General features: G+C 37.5%; 1 protein-coding gene across 1 annotated transcript in view; it reads right to left on the reverse strand.

Moving 5' to 3' along the window:
* RRAS2 (RAS related 2) overlaps positions 1-15,402 on the reverse strand; it is a 68,649-nt gene extending 53,247 nt beyond the window's left edge. Inside the window, exon 1 of the mRNA XM_031681172.2 lies at positions 15,002-15,402. Within this exon, the coding sequence (XP_031537032.1) occupies positions 15,002-15,109 (108 nt within the window). The 5' untranslated portion in view covers positions 15,110-15,402. The remainder of the gene's footprint in view (positions 1-15,001) is intronic.
* Between the last annotated feature and the right edge of the window lie 3,653 nt (positions 15,403-19,055).

A 19,055-nucleotide genomic window follows, 5' to 3' on the forward strand; every position in this document is an offset into this window, starting at 1 on the left:
TTTTTAGAAACCTAAAGTGCAAAAAGGTCAAACAGGATCTAATAATCTAATTTTTTAAAACTCAAACACGTGTGCCACAGGACTTTGGAATCTCAAAGGACCTTAATTAGATAGAATCTGTTTCACCCCCTTCATTTTATAGATAAAAAAAAAAAAAGGCCAAGAAAGTGTAGATTCTTCTACTGAATAAAGAAAATATAGTAACTTATGTTGTTGAGGGCTTTTGTCTCTAAAGAAAATACAAGTATGATGCAAGTGTTCTTTGAGGACATTAAAAAATTCTTGTCACTAAATGCAAATTAGAGGCAGCAAGTTAAAGAAAGGGGGAGGGAGGAAGGAGAGGCACTAAAGAAAGAAAGACATAACCCAAAGGCTCAAAAATAACTAGCTTTTAACCTGGTCCCAGTATCCCTACCCACAAGATATTAATTACAAAGGGAATAGTAGTAATTTTTCAGTGGTTAACTAAGGGATCAGATTTCACATCAACTCTAATGAGGAACCAGACATCACATGCCTCCTTAATATGATGTACTGGAGAAAGATTTTTCTTCTGTGATATTTCTGCCAAAATATACAATTTGATTCTAATGATAAGAAAACTTCAGAAAACCCAAATTGTGGGATGTTTTACAAATAGCTTTTAAGACTAAAAGACACAAAGAATAAGTGCAACAGGCAATCCTGGATTGGATCCTGAACCAAAAAAAAAACAGGAAAAAAAAAGTTTTTTCTTTTGTTATAAAGGACATTACTGGAACAACTGGTGAAGTCTGATTAATGTTAGATAATAATAAGATAACATCCTGATTTTGGTAACTGTACTAAGGTTGTATAAAAGACTCCCTTGTTTTTGTTCTTCAAGAAACAAATACTAACAGGGAATCACTTCCACAACTTACTCTCAAAAGGTTCACGAAGAAATGCACAGGATATTACTGAAGCACATGGGAAGGGCACCTTATCCAATCTGGATATTCCCCCAGGAAAGGCTGAGATGAACCCTGAGTCACATCTGTCAAGATGACTAAGAATTACTCAGATAAAAAGGCATATTTGGTAAAGGATACAGCTTCAGGAGAGTCATGGATATATACTTCACACAGAGTGTGACTAAGTGTGATCAGACTGTTTCTCTAATCATAATGCACTGTGTGAGAGTAGGAATTTCAAATAGGTGTGGGGCAGGTGTCTGGGTGTTGCCAGGTCTGGGGAAAGCAGTAGCCATAACAGCATGTGTAGGAGTAATGGGAAACTGATCACAGACAGGCAGGAGGGAGCAGAAAGAGAGGTAAGGGATGCTTTAAGCAAAACTTCACTCCCTATTCAATCTCAGCTCTCCCAATTTCAACTAAATGGAAAATGCTTCATGAACCTAATCGAAGAAAAACTTAGGCAAAGACTTCCTTATTAAGGTAATTCATAAAATGTGGTTTTTTTTGAGCAAGGTAATAGAGTATAGTCCTCTTAGGTGCTCTGTAATCAAGAAAATATGGCTTCAAGTCCCATCAGCCATTATTGCGGGATCTTGAGCAATTTATTTAATTTCTGAGCCTCAGTTTCCATATCTGCAAAAAAGAAATAATAAATTGTAAAGATTAAATAAGGCAATGCTTATAAAGTTTTTAAGCATGGTGTCTAACAAGAAAATATTCAATATATATTAGTCATTACTGACTCAAAATATTTTTCACAGATCTTTGTTCCTTATTAAAAAACAAAACAAAACCTGAAACCTTTAGTATTATAATTCAGTTTTTGTGCAAGGTAGGAAAATGAATTGAAGTGTAACCACCTGATCAAAAAAACACAAACTAAAGTCTGTCTATACAGGTTCTATATAAGCTTTATGAACACAAAATCACAGCTTTTCATCTTACAATTCTATTGAAGCTTATTAATACAAACACAAGGTTAAAATAAGAAACTAGAAGATGCCAGTTTCATTATCCACGTACAACTACTTACTTGGGGAACATTCTTTAAGTTCGGTGCCTTTTTCAATGTTTAACACAATCTGTATTAGTATTTTACAACTCCAACTTTAATTCACAGAAATAATTACAAATATGACAAGGTTTAAACCTATTACTCATAATCCATTTTAACATCATTCTAAATAAATAGCTAGTGATAGGCCTAAAAGTAAAGTCATTAAAGTAATTAGCAGGATTCATTTAAGTAATAAAATATAGAATATTACAAGGGGGTTCATTAAAAAAAAAAGGAATGTGGGGTATTTTGTGACAGGCCAGTAAGACAGCTGGAACAAAGCTGTTGGAACAACAGCTGTGCACCATGTACTGTTCATTTAAAACCACAAACTAAAGTAACCCATGTCAGACAACTTCATTTGACTAATCAGCTCAGCCAATGGCTCCTTCCTGAAACGATCTGCTATAAAGAAATCTAACTAAATACATAATTTGCAATTTGAAGGAGAAAAAAAACCCCATCAGTTTGTTTTTAAATGTAAACCTAAAAACTGAGAATCACATACTAACATTGTAACATAAGACAAAGTTTTTGCTACTATTTTAACACCTGCTATAATGATGATCATAGAACCTATCAGACTTCATAGGAAATAATTCCAAGACTGCGAAGCACATATCATGTAACATAACATTTTAAATATAAAGCTTTAATGGGAATAGGAAAGCCGCTTAAAACATTGTATAGTTGCATACCAATTATTCTCCTGGATTTCTTTCATTTTCAATAAAAATTAAAAGTTTAAAAAAGAAGAAATAATCCCAACATCCAACATTTGATGGCGTCTGAATTCTACTATAACGTGCAAGCTCACTAATTTCTACTCCATTCTTAATTTTCAGCTGAATGAAAAGTGCCTTTACCATAAAACACTGCAATGGTTATGAGAAATTTTTAACATTAAGTAACTTGGCAATTGAAAATAAGCTAATTCAAACCAAGTTGTTGGCATGGACCATGGCAATATCTGAAAATAATAAACTCATGTAGTATTCAAACTACTATTATTATTCATTTAAATGTCTGCAATTCATTAAATTATCACAGATGTACCTTTGCTTTATATTCAACTCCATTTTTGATTACAAAAGGCAACAAACTCTTCTCTAACCTTAAATTCACTCCTTTCTCAGTTAAAATAAGATACATCCCCATGTTTGCTTGTGCACATGCATATACACACGTACGGCAAACTGTCCTAGCTTATTTAACTGACAATCTTAATTTCAGAGGCAAAAGGGGTACAATTACAAATAGTCACATATCTTTTCCACAAGATTTGTGAAACTTAAATGTTATGTCACAAATCTTCCTTTGCAGTTTGACTCAACTACTTGCTTACTGTTCTTTTCCTTTCAACTAACAAATTGCTGACTGTTGTAATCTCAACCACATGTCATCATTTAACGAAGGCACTGAGAGAAAACCCACCAGGAAACAAAATGAAAGTAATAAATCTTTAAGACTTTACTCAGGCTGTTTTACATTTCCTGAGTCACAATTTCCAGAGAGAAATTAAAATAGGACTATCTTCTCCAAAGATTATTTTGAATGAAACTGAATCCTATGGATCAACTGCTAAAACTTCTAAAACTCAAGAATCAAATGTTCATATGCCACATATAGATAATCTCTTAATTACAAAGAAACTCAAATCCAAAATCAAGAACAGTTTAGTTCTTTATCCTCTTCAATGACTAGTGGCTATGGAACCATAATAGATACAACTCATCTTTCCAAAGACTTCTTTTTTTCAACTATTATGTCCTGTTCAAGACTTAATACAAGCAATTAATAAACATTCACAAACACTTTGCCATATGCTTTCTTCTTTGTAACAAAAGTACTTCTGGTCTATGATGCTCAAAATCTAAATATGAAGAATAAAATATATAAACAAATACAACCAAGAGGTAGACATTCAGGCAAAAATTCCAAATCTGTAAAATTCTCTACTAAAATATTTGTTTTACTTGTAAACATTCTAGTGTTAATAGAGTTTAAAAGAAAAATGCCAAAGTGAATCAGACATAGAATAGTTATCTTGTCCAAAGCCAGTCACGTACGGGCTAAACCAAGATCTAGATAAATATCTTGACTCACAAGGATTCTTTACACTACGTCAAGCTGCATGTTCTCAGATAAGCAGGATAAACTTTCCCAGGTCTAAGGTATCTGTTTAAAAAACAAAAATATGGCAGTTGTGTTTAATTTCATAGACTACTTATAAATATCACAAAGGCAAGCACAAGGAGTTAAGTCAGAAACAATCTCTACTTTTAAAATGATCTCCACTTTTATACTCTCAATGCAGGGGAAATAAAGCAACAAAAACAAACTTAAGCCTGTGTGGATAAAGATTAAAAATAAAGAATATAAAATATAAAAAGAATAAAAAGGATCAAAACAAATTTATCTAGATTATTTCACAAATATATAATTATATTATACAATAAATGTGAATGGGCTGAATTCCCCTACCAAAAGACAGAGACTCTCAGGTTTGATTTTTTAAAGATCACATTACATATTATTTACAAAAGCTTACCATAAAATGCCCCCCCAAAAGTAAAATACAAATGAAATAAATACATACAAACAAAAAACAGGAATGGTAACATTCATATCACAGGTTGAAATTCAAAGTAAAACGCTGCAAAAGATTGGTTCTATTTAATTATAAGAAAGATGTAATCATCGCAACATCTTACATACCAAATAATATAACATCAAAATAAAGAAAAAGTAGAAACGCAAGGAAACAATTAAAACAGTCTTCATGGGAAATTTAATAAATGTATTTCAGAGTTTCAGATTAAATAGGCAAGGAAAAAGGATATAGAAGATATGAATAATACAACCAACAATTTCCATTTTAATAGATTTATGTAAAACTTTGTACCTTATAAGCTACAAATACTCCTTCTTCTCTCATGTTCTTAGAATATTTACAAAATTCAAGGGTATGTTTTGGCCATTAATAATTCTTAATGTTCCAAAACAGGGAATTTACAGGTCATACTCTTTGACCACATCCCAACAAAGCTAGAAATCTACAAAGGGATCTACTCAATCCTTCTTCAAAATTAAATCACTTAAAAATTAAGGAGATACCCAAACTGAAATTAAAGTTACCTAAGAATTAATAAAAAGTACAAGATTTCATATCAAAAGAATGCAAAATCAGTCTTACAATGCCTTTCCAAAAGTCATTAAGGATACTACAGACTGTGGTAGGGGTAATATAAGAAACATTCTGGAATACCTCTTAATAGAAATCCTTTAAAATACCTTTAAAAATATTAATTATAGCATATAAGTTACCTAAAGCACTACTGTGAGAAACAAATGGCAATCAATCTCATTTTTTAAAAAAGGAAACAGCACAACAAAATTTATTTATGAAATCATGAAAAAGACATCTATACAAAATACAGTATAAAACAATCATACAGATTACACACACACGCTAAAGGACTTAAACTTTTGATTCTAGGCCATTGTAATTCCTATGCCAACAAGAAAAATCTTTGCCTTGATCTGCATTTTACTGTCTCACACAAACCCAAAACATACACACACTCTCCCACCAACCTGCTATCTTCCCAAGCCTCTTCCACTTCCCTCAATGTAGAAAGTTTAGACCTGAAGGATTAATAAACTTGAAAACTATCCCTTTTAACCATCTCTAATTCTCCAAAATTATACTTCTTAGCCAAAAAAAAACCCCAGATTTGGCTGGATGTCTTAGCAGATTTCATAGAATTTCACATTTGTTGAAATCCTGCTACTGATACTCCAAAAACTGAATCATCCTAGTACTTGCCCTTCAGCATCAAAAAAGAATGGGAATCTCAGTGCCCTGCAGTAATTCTAAGAGACGGACCGTTCTTTATTTCCAACACCAAGAGCAGCTAAGATCAACTCTTCATGAGAGGATAAATTTTTAAAATATATTCTGCCATACAAGAAAAAATTCTTCCCTAGAAAGTGTTATTTCCTTAAACAGTACCAAGCTTTAGAAAATAACAGCTTTATGGCCTTAAGACAAGAGAACAGTACCACTCACTATTAATACTAGACTGAGATTTCAAGGGCATTAAGTCTAAGACTGTAATTAGATTTGACATCCAGAATTTCATCATGATACAGAAGACAAATTTGACAAATTCTTAGAATGGAGACTATCTTAGCCTTTTCGTCGATTAACTTGAGACAATATAGAATAAAGATTTCAAAGAATCAATGCATAAATAGGTATTTCAGAAGATAATTGAGAAAATGACTTGAAACATGAAGAAAACCTTCCCAGACCTGAGAATGTTTCCTCATTTCCCATGGAAAACCAATGAACAGAGAAAAGCTTCTAGTCATCCTGATAAAATTTTCCATTTCCAGTGATAAGAGAAGGCTACAAGCATACAAACAGAAAACATGTTACTCCTGCAGAACAGAAATGTGAGGCCAGTTAAATAAAGGTAAAGACACAAAAGATAAATAAAGCAGTTTTAATACAAAAATCTTGGGAACCAATAATTTATACTCAGCCAAATCATCATTTATCATGCAAAAGTAAAAATAATCTTAATTGAAAGTGTTGTCTAAATCACAACTCAAAATAAAAAGTAGCTGTTAATGAGGATTGCTTGTAAGGACTGAAACCAGTTAGAATGATAGAAATGGCAAATGAAAGCAGTAACTCCTAATGAGAAAGGGGTTAATACCACTGAATATTACTTACTATTAAATCATAACAAAATCAAATGCAAAGACAAAAAACAACCTCTTAAAAACACTGCAATCACACACTTTTAATGCTTTAAGGACACTAAATTTATGAAAGGGGTGGGTGAAAACAGCAAACAAAACTGCTGAATTCCTCATTTTCCACAACTGGGAATAAAACAATTATACTGATTTTCTAAGTAAATATGTTTAAGACTATGAATAATTTTAAGGTAAATCTGAGTAGTTAAAAAAACTTTCAAGTCCACCAAAGAACACGGGGAAAAAAATACATCTATATAGCAAAAAATAAAGTTAGTCCAAAGGGAGGTCATTATGCTAAAGATCATGGCCAAAATCCACATTAGCCTAACATAAGTTTAATCAAATCAACCTTTCCCTCAAAAGGCATCTGCCCACAAAATTGAGCAAAAATGTTCTCCTTTGCTTCAACTTGGTTCCTTCAGGCTTAAATTCAATCAGCGCCTAGCTTGGGTGACTATGAAGACCAGAGCTCATTAGCACAACTGAGTTAAAACAAACTCTGCTTATTATCTTTACCTAAAGCAACATCAGCAGGGTTAACTTTGACAGCTTGGTCAAGGTGATGTCAGCCAGGTTTCTTCCCTGAGGTTATTATCTTCCCCTTGATAATTACCAATATCTTATGGGCAGATTCTTTGAGACTGTTTATACCCAGCTGCTCTTAAACTTCTACTGACTAGTTTTAACACCCATATTCTTACTTGAACCAGCTGTTGACTGCCAAATGCTGATTTTCTAATTTCACTACGTCCTCTCTGTATATTAGTTAGAATTCTACCTTAAAGGAAGAACCTCCTTTCATCCTTCATTGTTTATAATCCCAAAGGATTCACAGATTCTTATTTTATAGGCAATAATCAATTACTACCATTCTTTATTATGACCATGATATTGCCCCAGTCAGCCAGTGGGATTTCTTCCAGGCTGGCTGTGCCTCTTTGACATGCCACCATCACTTTGTTTTCTGAGCACTTCTTTACTTTCTGGCATTACAAGATGCTCCAAGTCATCTTCTATTTTCCCCTACCAAACCAAGGGATCAGTCATTTCTCCAAGGCTCCTTTTAGTAAAAAACTGGTATTCAGAAATCAAGATCTGGCACTAGGCGTTCTCATTGCTAAAAGGGTGTCACTGTTTCTATGTACTCTCAGTAGGGAGAGCTGGGGAAAAAAATGCATAGATGTATGTATGTGTGGCCACACGCATCTATTTCTATATCTATATACTTTTTAAACCTTGAGTTCATGCCAGTATCCTCAATCCCAATCACGTATCAAGAGTTCTTCCTAGCCTTCCCCTTTTCATACTTAAAACTCCCTTCTCCAACAGTGAGGAACTTAGGTCCCATTTTCCACAGTACATTTACTTATTTACTTAATTCTAGTACAGAAAACGGTTTCAGAATTGCAAACCCATGGTTTGGGGAGTGGGGGGGAGCCTATTAACTAGAGTTTGGTGTTTGTTTCTAGTTCTTTTTGTCTTTATCCTAAGGACATAGTTCAAACACCTGTTTAAAGGTTACTTTATTACTTTTTTTTCTTTCCCTCCTTCAGTGTGGTTGTTAGTCATCTGAAAAAAGATTCAGTTCATTTGTTTCTCTTTATATACCACTATGGGGTGATTTTTTTTCTTCCTTAATTGATTTTATTGATGTTTGCTATTTATATACCGAATATGTGAAACATTAAACATGGTCCCACAAAAATCAGAAAAGTTTCCTCTGAAGAGTCACCATCACCATTCCCTCTACCTCTTTCTCCCTCATCCCTACCCACCTCGATAGCTAATCAATAATCTCTTTAATCTCTGATTTATCCATTCTGTGCTGGTTTTGCGCTAATGAGTAAATACATACATATTTTCTTATTCCCCTTCTTCTTTCTTACACTAAAGATAGCATATTACAAATAGAGTATTAACTTTTGCACTTTGTATTTTTCACTGAACAAGTTATCCTGGAATGCATTTCAAATTAATTCACAGAGATCTTTCTTATTCCTTTTACAGCTACAAAATGCTCCACTGGGTGAATGTACATATTCTATTTAACCCCTCTCCTATCCTGTAGGTATCTAATTTTTTTTTTATTGTAAACATTGCTGTGACTTCATGCACCATGTATTTTCATACTTCTGGAAGTACACTTTCAGGGTAAATTCCTAGGTTTGGGATTATTGAGTCAAAAGATAAATACATATATAGTCAAATCAACATCCACTTTATGTCTCCTGATATAATGCATTGAGAAGAAATCATTTCCACGCTCTTTCTGTCCCAAAACTGACTCTAACTATGAAGAAACAAATTCAAATTTAGGGAACTCTACAAATAACTAACTTGTACTCAAAAATGTCAATGTCATAAAACACAAAGACATAAAGAACTGGTCCAAATTAAAGAAGACATGGAAACAGAGTGCACTGCATAATCTCCAATTTTCTTTTGCTATAAAAGGCATTAGGACAATTGACAAAATCTGAAAAAGTTCGTATTAGATTAGTAATATGTCAGTGTTAATTTCTGATTCTGGTTATACACTATGTTTATATAAGCAAACACCCTTCCTTTTAGGCAATACACATGGAGGTATTTAAAAATAAGGGGGCACTGTCTTCAATCTACACTCAGATAATTCAGAAAAAATAGTGTGTACGTGTGGCCAGGGGAGATAAAAAAAAAAATACAGTAAAAATGGTAGCACTTGAAAAATCTGGGTAAAGTTTTTTTTTTTTAAAAAGCACATCAGGTATCATTTTGGCACATATATCTGTATTTCAAGTAATGAACTTTTACTTTACTTGTATACAAAGTTCTTTCTCCAAGGAAAAAAAAAATCACCATATGAGGTGACAAGATAAATTGGCTGGCAATATTAAACCACTAATGTATATAAACAACAAGTTCTGTAACTGTAATATTTTAAATTAAACTATGATTTAATATTATTTAATGCTATGTAACCAATAAACAATCACATTGCTTTTATAAAACACTAAGACATATAATTTACAAGGCAACAAGAAACTCAATTTTAGACAACTTATATTTCTTTCCTTCTTTCAGAACCACAGAAAATACGTGAATAAACATATCTATCTTAGCTTTTTTATAAAAGCTTGAGACATTTTTCTTTGCAAAATAGAAAAAATCAAAGGCCTACCAAGGACATTACTTTAAACTAAGTTTCAATCCCGAACACTCAGTGGCTCTACCCAAAGTAATTCAAGATCAAGGCCTTACAAGATTCAATGACATTAACTCCACACTGTTTACAGGCAGTCAGTCTTAGTCATTATCACTTCACAACAAGAAACTAATACCCTAAAGACACTTCTACTTTTCTCAGCAAAAGGAGAAAAAAAAAGGAATAAATGTTTACGCAGCATCACAAAATCTGTTTCAATTTTATGAGATCAATTTTAATTTGAAAGAGGAGACTTTAAAAACTTTAAAAATAATACTGTTTTAAGAAAGTCTCTTTCCACACTCCTTCCCCACTTTAAAGTTACCAATTTATTTTTCTAACTGAATTAAACAGACTACTTTCATTTCAAAGCTTAGGAAAGAACCTTGACATTTCAGCAATACAAATGAATTAAAAATCCCATCCCAGCAGGTAGCTGACTGTCATTACTTTGTCTTCTAATGGTATTATAACAAGGGAAAGCAGGATTCTTAACCTACTCAACAGAAGTATCCCCACTAAACTCATGCAGCTTCCCCATCCCAGGACAGACACACAAACAAAGGTTAGACACAAACAAAAAGAATGAGTTTTAAGAAACCCTAGGTTAGAACTTCTCCTGACAAAAGCAGTCACTCTGTAAAAGAAAGTGTCCTTCCTTGAGTGCCTAGCACTTACATGTATGAATTACCATCAGAACCACTTCAATGGCTACCAAGATGAAGAAATCTCTAGTATGTACTACCACTAGGAGGGGTGCTTTATTTTTTAATGCCAAAGAAATCACTTGTAAGTTACTTTGAAAATGTAAAACAATAATTTGCACACTAAAAATAAGTCTACAGTGTAATTTCAAATTCACAGATAAAAGCTATTTTAAGTGACTTCTAACTGCAGGGCATGTGTTCAAGATGCAACAATAGAACAGCAATTCAGGAATCTAAACTCACAAACTTCACGCAAGGATCAACTAACATAACACAAATGCATGTGTCTTGAAATCTTTTCTCGGATGTGATTCAGGAAAAGGCAATGGAAGAGCATTCAGCAAAAGGCAAACTAAGTAAAAAGTAATGACCGAGTCAGGTCCAGGCTAAGAAACTGTAAGACTGACTAAAATTCAATACTCAAGAAATCAGCTACCCCTTACAGCTCAAAATCTGACAAACTTCTGAATAAAAAGTCAGGACACTAAACGAAGAACAGAGGCTGGGAAATTCCTCTCTTTAATTCTGTAAATCACGTATGGTCTTTCTTCAGAGTTGCCAGATAAAGTATCAACCTAAAACCCCAACGGTTACTCCATTATTTCTGGAAATCAACCCCGAACTGATAAAAAGTTTCCCCAACTCAACATTCATCGCCTAACACTACACAGAAGTGAGGAGGGGAGTAGGAGGTTGGGGTGAGAAGTGGGGAAGGGATTCAAAGACTTAAAATATTCCAAATTATGTATCCAGGAAAAATGAATAAATTAAAAATTTAGTTTTGGAGGAACAAGATACAGAAGTAACAACAGCAAATTTATTATTTTATTTACTCTTTGATGGCACTGTGCTGAACGATTTGGATGTATTATTTTGCTTACTCTAACAACTCTAAAAGTACTAATATTAATCTCCCTTTTCATGCGGGAAACTGAAGCTTGGAGAAGCTAAGAAACTTGACCTAAGACACACAGCAAGTTAGTTAACTAAGTAAGAATGAACCTAGAATTTCAACGATGCAGAGACTTGTTCACCCAAACTCAACATTTTCTGGAGAAGAAATTAAAGCCCTGAAGAGACTACATAAGATTAAGAGATTCCTCAGTGTCACCAGAGTAGGGAGACCTAGAACCCAGATAGCCAAGGCTCTCTCCATTTCACTTTGTACAATTTTAAGCTGTAACTACAGAGTCTACCCATCATTTAGGGGTTCTACTTACAACAGAACTTAAGATGTCTTTCAAAAAACTAAGAACAGAAGCAAGGAGGTCATGTACACACATATACTCTTAGTAATATTTTACATTTTATATCACAGATGTTTTATGATGTCTTATATTCACTTTTAAAGAGGAAAAGCCATCTCAAGTAATTATTGCCTTAATGTCCTAATTTTGTAGTTCTTCACATGCATAAAAGGCAACAAGTAAATTTAAGGTTAAAGAAAGTCAGGGCTAAAGGCAAAGTTGTTTTTAAGTTCTCCACTCCCAAATAGGTTTATCACATTTTTTCTGCTCAAGATCACGTAATAGAAAAATACACTGAACACTGTCAAAGTGTCCTATCTCAGGAGTCTTAAAAAATAAATAAAACTGAGTTGTGCCATCCTGATCTCCTACAAAGAGAAGTGACTTCCCCTTGTTAAGATTATTATCCTTCTACTATCTCCTCCCCTCCAATTACTAATGCTAAACAATTATAACAGAATGAATTTTAATTTCCAAAGAGTCAGACAATAGCAGCTCTATTAAGTATAGATGATGGTCACGTTAGCTCCATAAGCTAAGATCAATATAGTAACAACAACAATAATAATGTTTGTAGCCTTACTATGTACTAGACACCATTTTAGATCCTGGACATGTGTTAACTCAATTAATTTCCACAACTGTATCCGGTACTTTGTATTTCCCCAGTTCACAGATGGGAAAAACCAAGGTACCAAGAGGTAAAGTAATTTGCCTAAGATTACATATGCAGTAAGTGGAAGAGCTGAGACTGGATCCAGGGGCCTGGCTCCTGCCTCTCCAGAAAGTCTCCACAAAGTCACAGCCTATGTTCCTCCCTTTCACTGGCCCCAAGTCACTGGTCTATCCCACTCCCCTCCTTGCCCACTTCCTCTCTCCAAGCTAGCATGTGACTCCACCACTCCCTGATACTCACATAAGGCAGGTCCTCTCTTTCCACCACCAAGCCTACAAAGGACTTCTATCAAGCCTTCGCAAACTGACTTTTTCCCTGATTCTGAATTTCCTTTGCATTTAAATGTGTTACAGAAGTGTACACATACACTTATAATAGCCATCATTAACTGAGTACATACTTCATGCTAGATACAATGCTAACGTCACTCCCATAATTTAAAGGATTATTAAATGATCAGATCCATTTTACTGAAAAGAAAATTGTAGTTCAGAGAAGCTAAATATTTTGGCAATGTTCTACTAGTGAATAAATGACATAGCAAGACCCAGCATTCAACTCTGCATGACTCAAAGCTCAGTTTTTCTCTTTGCATAAATATGTACCTTTGTCAAGCATATACATGCCTCCTTTACTTCTTTTAGATCATTGGGAGCACCTGGGTTACATTACTACTCACAAAGGAGATGTTTCTTTAACAAATGAATTCTGGAAAAAAACATTAGGCAGACTGCAATTAGTTATTTTAATCGTTTCTGACACTATTTCCCAAAATAAAGGGTTCCAATACTTTAAATAATTAACTTACGGATTCAAATACATTCAGATGGTCCCTCCTCCTAAAAAACTAAAGAATATTTGTGGTTTAAGTCTTTTAGGTAATGCTGTTTGTTAATTCTGTAACCCAAGATTATTCTCTCACTCCTCACCAACTACCCCCTACTCACCCTCAACTACAGTCCCCAAAGAGTTTGCTATAAATTGTTTTGCTTTGCCATCAGTTATTTAGAGTCTCTCTTGGCCCTAGGGGAAATAGGAACAAGAAAACATCCCTGCTTCCACAGCCTGCTAAACTAAAACCAATCTCACCTCTTACTCAGTGAGATTTTTTTTAACCCACTAATGAGCATGCTGTAAATGCTCATTACATAAACCTCCTCTCCTCCTGGATACGAAGATTTTAGCAGCAGTTTTTAATACTTTGAAATAGTATAACAACAGTTATTATTCATTTAGTCAATGTGAATGATAACATTTTCATTTATGTTACAGTACTCTATTTTAACGTCACTATAAACTTTACGTGAAACGAAATAAGCTATTTAAGTATCCCAATTGATAACAAATGGATGAAACAGAACCCAGAAATAAATATCTCACCAAAGCATCTCAATAATAATCCTTACATACTGAGAATATCTTTGGTACCTGTTACAACGTAGTACCTTCATTCTCTCCCAGCATATGCCACACCTTTTAGGTTGACAAAAGGAGAGAGATACCAGGGTTTCTCTCTTTAATAATCCCACAAAAAGATCACTAAAACCTCCTAACAAGAGCAAATCCTACGAATCAAGAATTCCACCTCCCTTTTCTTTACAATTCCTTACTTTCCGCCTCAAGCTACCAGAGAGGGGTGGGGGTGGGGGAGAGGGTGGTTGAAACGGAGAACGCAGGACTCGGTCGGTCATCTTCTAGCCTGGCCCGCCCCAAACTTCACCTTGGCACGGCGAGAAGCAGGAAGGCACCAGGAATTCCTAGGAAACTGTCTCACCCCTATCGAAGAACATTAACTTCCTCGCGGCCACCATTTCCCTGGGGCATTAACAAACATTCCCACCCGGACAATTACCTAAGAGAATACTTAAAAGAAAAGCACAACACACACAAAGAGAAAACACACTGCTTAAAGCGGGCAGCTCCGGCTCGTGCGCGGAGAAGCCCGGAGACCACGCGGAGCCGCCGCCAAGTTGACACCGCGATCGCACCCAGGGTGCAGGAGGCGCCCAGGGCGTCTAGAAACCAAGCGCGTGAGGCTCCAGCCCCACGCCCTGCGCCCCGGCCTCGGGTCAGGAAGCCCGGCGCGGCGGCGCTGCCTCTCCCAAAGGGATAGGGCCGCGGTCGGAGCGATAAGGTGGATCTGCGTTTCCCACCCTGCCAGCTCCGCCCTCCTGGACACATTCCTGAGAAGCCCGACTCCCGGGACGCGGAGCAGGGCGCCCAGCAGGCAGGAGCTGGGCGTCCCGACCACAGGGCAGGACGGCAGGGCCGGCCCCGCGCCCCTCGCGCGCCACCCGCCCGCCCCCAGCCCGCGCGGCGCCTCTGGGGCGGGGTTGCAGCTGCGGCCCCGCCACAGGTAGCGCAAGCCCCCGCCCGCCGCCGCTGCCACCCCAGCGCCCCCGGCCAGGCCCGCTCCAGGCACCTGGATGAACTGGATGGTGAGCGCCGACTTGCCCACGCCGCCCCCGCCGACCACCACGAGCCGGTACTTCTCTTGGCCGGAGCCGTCCCGCCAGCCGGCCGCGGCCATGGGGACGCCGCCGAACCCAGCCCGGCCACGCCGAGCCGCCGCCCGCCCTAGGCCCGGCTCCGGGGACTTGTGCGGACGGCGGGCTGCGGGTGAGCGGCCGGGGAGGGTCCCGGGCGCCAGGAGCTGCCGAAAGAACCGGTCCGGGCAGCAGCGCGGCGCCCTAGCTGGCCGGGTCCCGCCCGAGGCTCGGAGAACCTGGGTGACCGCAGAGACCAAGGACGGCCGCGGCCGGGGGTCGCGCTCCTCACGTCTCCTTAGCGCCTGCGAAACGCAGCCTCCAGCGCCGCTACAAATGGCCGTCTGGGGGCCGGGCCGCTGGGCTGAGGTGCTGCATATGCATGAGGGGGCGGGGCGGGGCGGGGCGGGGCCGCGCTGGACTGGGCTGATTTTCGAGCAGACCCAAGAGGGCTCAGACCCCAGCCACGTGCCCCTCCAATCCCTTAACTGGCAGCAGCTGTGTGTGCGCGTGTGCTAGTGAGTGTGTGTGTGAGAAAGAGCACGGGAGTGGGTGTTAAGTGGGAGTGGAAGAAGACAGTAGACAGTGTGTGACCATAATTGTATATGTCAGGGGTTGTCAGGGATTGTACGGATGAAAAAATACAGTATGTGAAAGCATGTGTGAAAAATAGCGCTGTTGTTATCTTAACTCAGTTTGTAGAAGGGTAAATATCCAGTTTTGAGTACAGATGGTGACCATCACTATATGAAAAACAATGTACGACAGTGATAGAAGATTCGAGCTGTCACAATAATTGTGTGTGTGATAGGCTTGCGGTGGTGACGGTGTGTGAGGAATGGCACAGACTGAGTCAGTGATGGAGGGCACGTGGACAAGAGTAAACGGGGCACATTTTGTGTCTGTTAGGAGAGGGTTTTTTGTGTGTTTCTGTGTGAGAAAAATAATTGTATTCTAAGGGTGTGAGTGTGAGAGATTAGTTTGTACTCATTTACACACTACATATGAGGCATTGTGCTCAGTAGTAGAGATCCTTTTGTAAACAAAATAATGTCCCTGCTCTCAGGGAACTTAGAGTCCAATGGAGGAAACAGCCAGGACAACAAGCAAATTGTGAGGCATAATGATAAGAACTGTAACTAAAAGCACATGTGGCTTGTGTGCTCATAGGAGAAGCACTCATTCCAAAGTTGAGTGGTCAGGAAAGACTTCCTAAAAGACCTTAAGGATAAATAATTTAGACAGATGAATAACTGGAAGGAAAGGATCCCAGGGAAAGCAACCTGCATATGCAAAAGTCAGAGAGCTGAGAAGGCAAGACTTGTGTCAGGTGATTTTGATCGTGTTGGGGGAGCGTGCACACCAGTGATTGGGAATGAAAAGTGATTATCTATGTGTATGGTAGTTTAACCAAATGTAGCAGGAATAGCAGCTGAATGTAGGACGTGCGGGGTAGTAGATAAGACCATGGGTTCTGGGGCCAGACTGTCTGGATTCAAATCCTAGATCTTTCACTAATGGTGTGATGTTGGGAACTTACTGAAACTCTATGCCTCCATTTTCTCTGCTCTAAAACAAAGACAGTAAGACTACATACCTTAAGGGGGATTTTAGAAAGAATCAAATGAATTAATACATATAAAGCACATTAAACAGTGCCTGGTGTGTAGTAAGCATTTATGGCAGTTTTGGAACATGACTGCAAGTTCTTGGAAACAGCTTAGTGACTCTCTTGGAACCAGCAGAATGCAGCAGAAGAGATGCTGTATAACTTCCAAGGCTAGGTCAGAAGAGGCCACGCAGCTTCCACCTGTTCTCTTGGGATTCTCACTCTGGGAGAAACAACCTAAGAAGTTTGGCTCCCCTGAGGCTGCCATGCTAGAGAGGCCACATGTAAGCATGCCAGTCAAAAGCTGAGCTCCTAGCTGACCGCCAGTATCAACTGTCAGCCATGTGAGACCTCTTGGACACCCAGCTCTGTCCAGCCTTCTGATGACTGCAGCCCCTGCTGGCATCTGACTGCAACTGCATGAGAGACTCCTAAGCCAATAGCTGCCTGGGCCAGCCCTTCCTGACCTACAGAATCATGAGCAAAATAAAACAGTAAACTGGTTGTGCTTTTTAAAACTTTTTATTCAGTAATAATTTCAGTGTATAAGATATAAAGAACACCCATACACCCTTTACCCAAATTCAACTATTGGGAGCATTTCCCCCCACTTCCTTTATCATTCTCCCTCCCCTCTCTAATCTCTTTCATATACATGATATATAGTCATTTATATAAATTTATGATAAATTAATGTGTGTATACATATATATAATTTATATATAAATGAATTTTTCAACCATTTAAGAGTAAGTTACAAACATTATGGCTCCTTACCCCTAAATGCTTCAGTGTATATTTCCGAAGAATAGGGATATTATCTTATGTAACCACAGTATAGTTATCAACTTTAGTAAATTTAACATTGATATGAACATTTTTGTCTAACCTACCATTCATATTCCAATCTTGTCGGCTGACTCAATCATGTGCTCTGGAGCATTTTTCCCCTGTAATACAGAATCCTGTCTAGGGCCAGGCATTGCATTTAGTTGTCAAATCTCTTTTATCTTTTGTAGTGTGATACAAAATGGCTGTATTAAGAACTTTTTTTTTTGAGGGGAGAGGGACATTTTTTACACAGCAGCAGTAGCCAAAAAAGCCTTAATGCAGATAGAGTTATCAATGTGAAAAGAAAGAGAAAAAGGAAAAAGAAAAGAAAGAGAACCCATATCAAGGAAATGCTGAGAAAGGACCAGTTATGCGTCCCTCAGTGTCTGTCTAGCTCTAAAATTTCCCATAATCCTTCAGGACCAAAAAGATAACCAAAGAGTCCTCCTTACACAGGTTCCCTTCTAAAGTACTAGGCAAAATCTCTCTCTGCTTTCAAGAAGATAATGATAATCAGAAAATATCCAAAAGAAAGAAAGTTATTCCCTGACCAAAAACCATAGCTATACCAGTCATAACTATTTAGACTGGGGGAGTCAGGTATTAGTCCTAAAGTGATTGTAATGAATTCCTTACTATTCTGTGACTCTGCATCTGGCACAGGAGCACTTAGGGGGTTCTGAACCTGATGATAGTTTGAACAGTAAATGAAAAAGAGGATAAGGCAGTAATAAATACCAGCTAGTGTGCACATATTTGTCGAGTAACTATAGTTTTCAGGGAGAAACTTACCTTCAGTAGAACCTATTTCAATATTTATTTGCTGAGCTTCTTCTTTCCTGAATTCTAACCAAGATTTCCTTTCCTTCCTACTCTGCACCACTACAATCCCTGTGTACAGGGCAATTTCAACACTAAAACCAAGCAAGCAAACCCATCTTGTAGAAACCATGTATTGGTTGCCTCCCAGGCATCCATCTCTCCTTCCTTTGAAATAGTATCTCCAAATTTCCCATCTGTAGTTCTGGAATGACTGATATCCACCCCCCAGCTCTAGGGGTTCATCCTAATTCACTTAAGATTATCAACCTCCACTGGCCACAGTAATTAGCTGGTGGTTGGGCATATGACCTAGGTCAGGCCAATCATGAACAGATTCAACTGCAGAATCAAAACTACAATAAGAAACCACCACACATCCACTAGGATAACTATAATCAAAAAGACAGATAATAACAAATATTGACAAGAATGTGGAGAAACTGAAACCCTCATATACTGCTGGTAGGAATGTAAAATGGTGCTGCTACTTTATAAAACAGTATGGCATTTCCTCAAAGGGTTAAACAGACTTACCATACAACCTAGAAATTCTACCCCTAAGTAGATACCCAAGATCAATTAAAACATGTGTCCCTATAAAAGCTTGTATGTACAAGTTTATAGCAGCATTATGTGTAATAGCCAAAAAGTGGAAACAACCTAACTGTCCATCAACTGATGAATGGATATATAAAATGTAGTATATTCATACAATGGACTATTATTTG

The sequence above is a fragment of the Vicugna pacos genome, chromosome 10 (assembly GCF_048564905.1).
Source record: "Vicugna pacos chromosome 10, VicPac4, whole genome shotgun sequence".
Lineage (NCBI taxonomy): Eukaryota > Metazoa > Chordata > Mammalia > Artiodactyla > Camelidae > Vicugna > Vicugna pacos.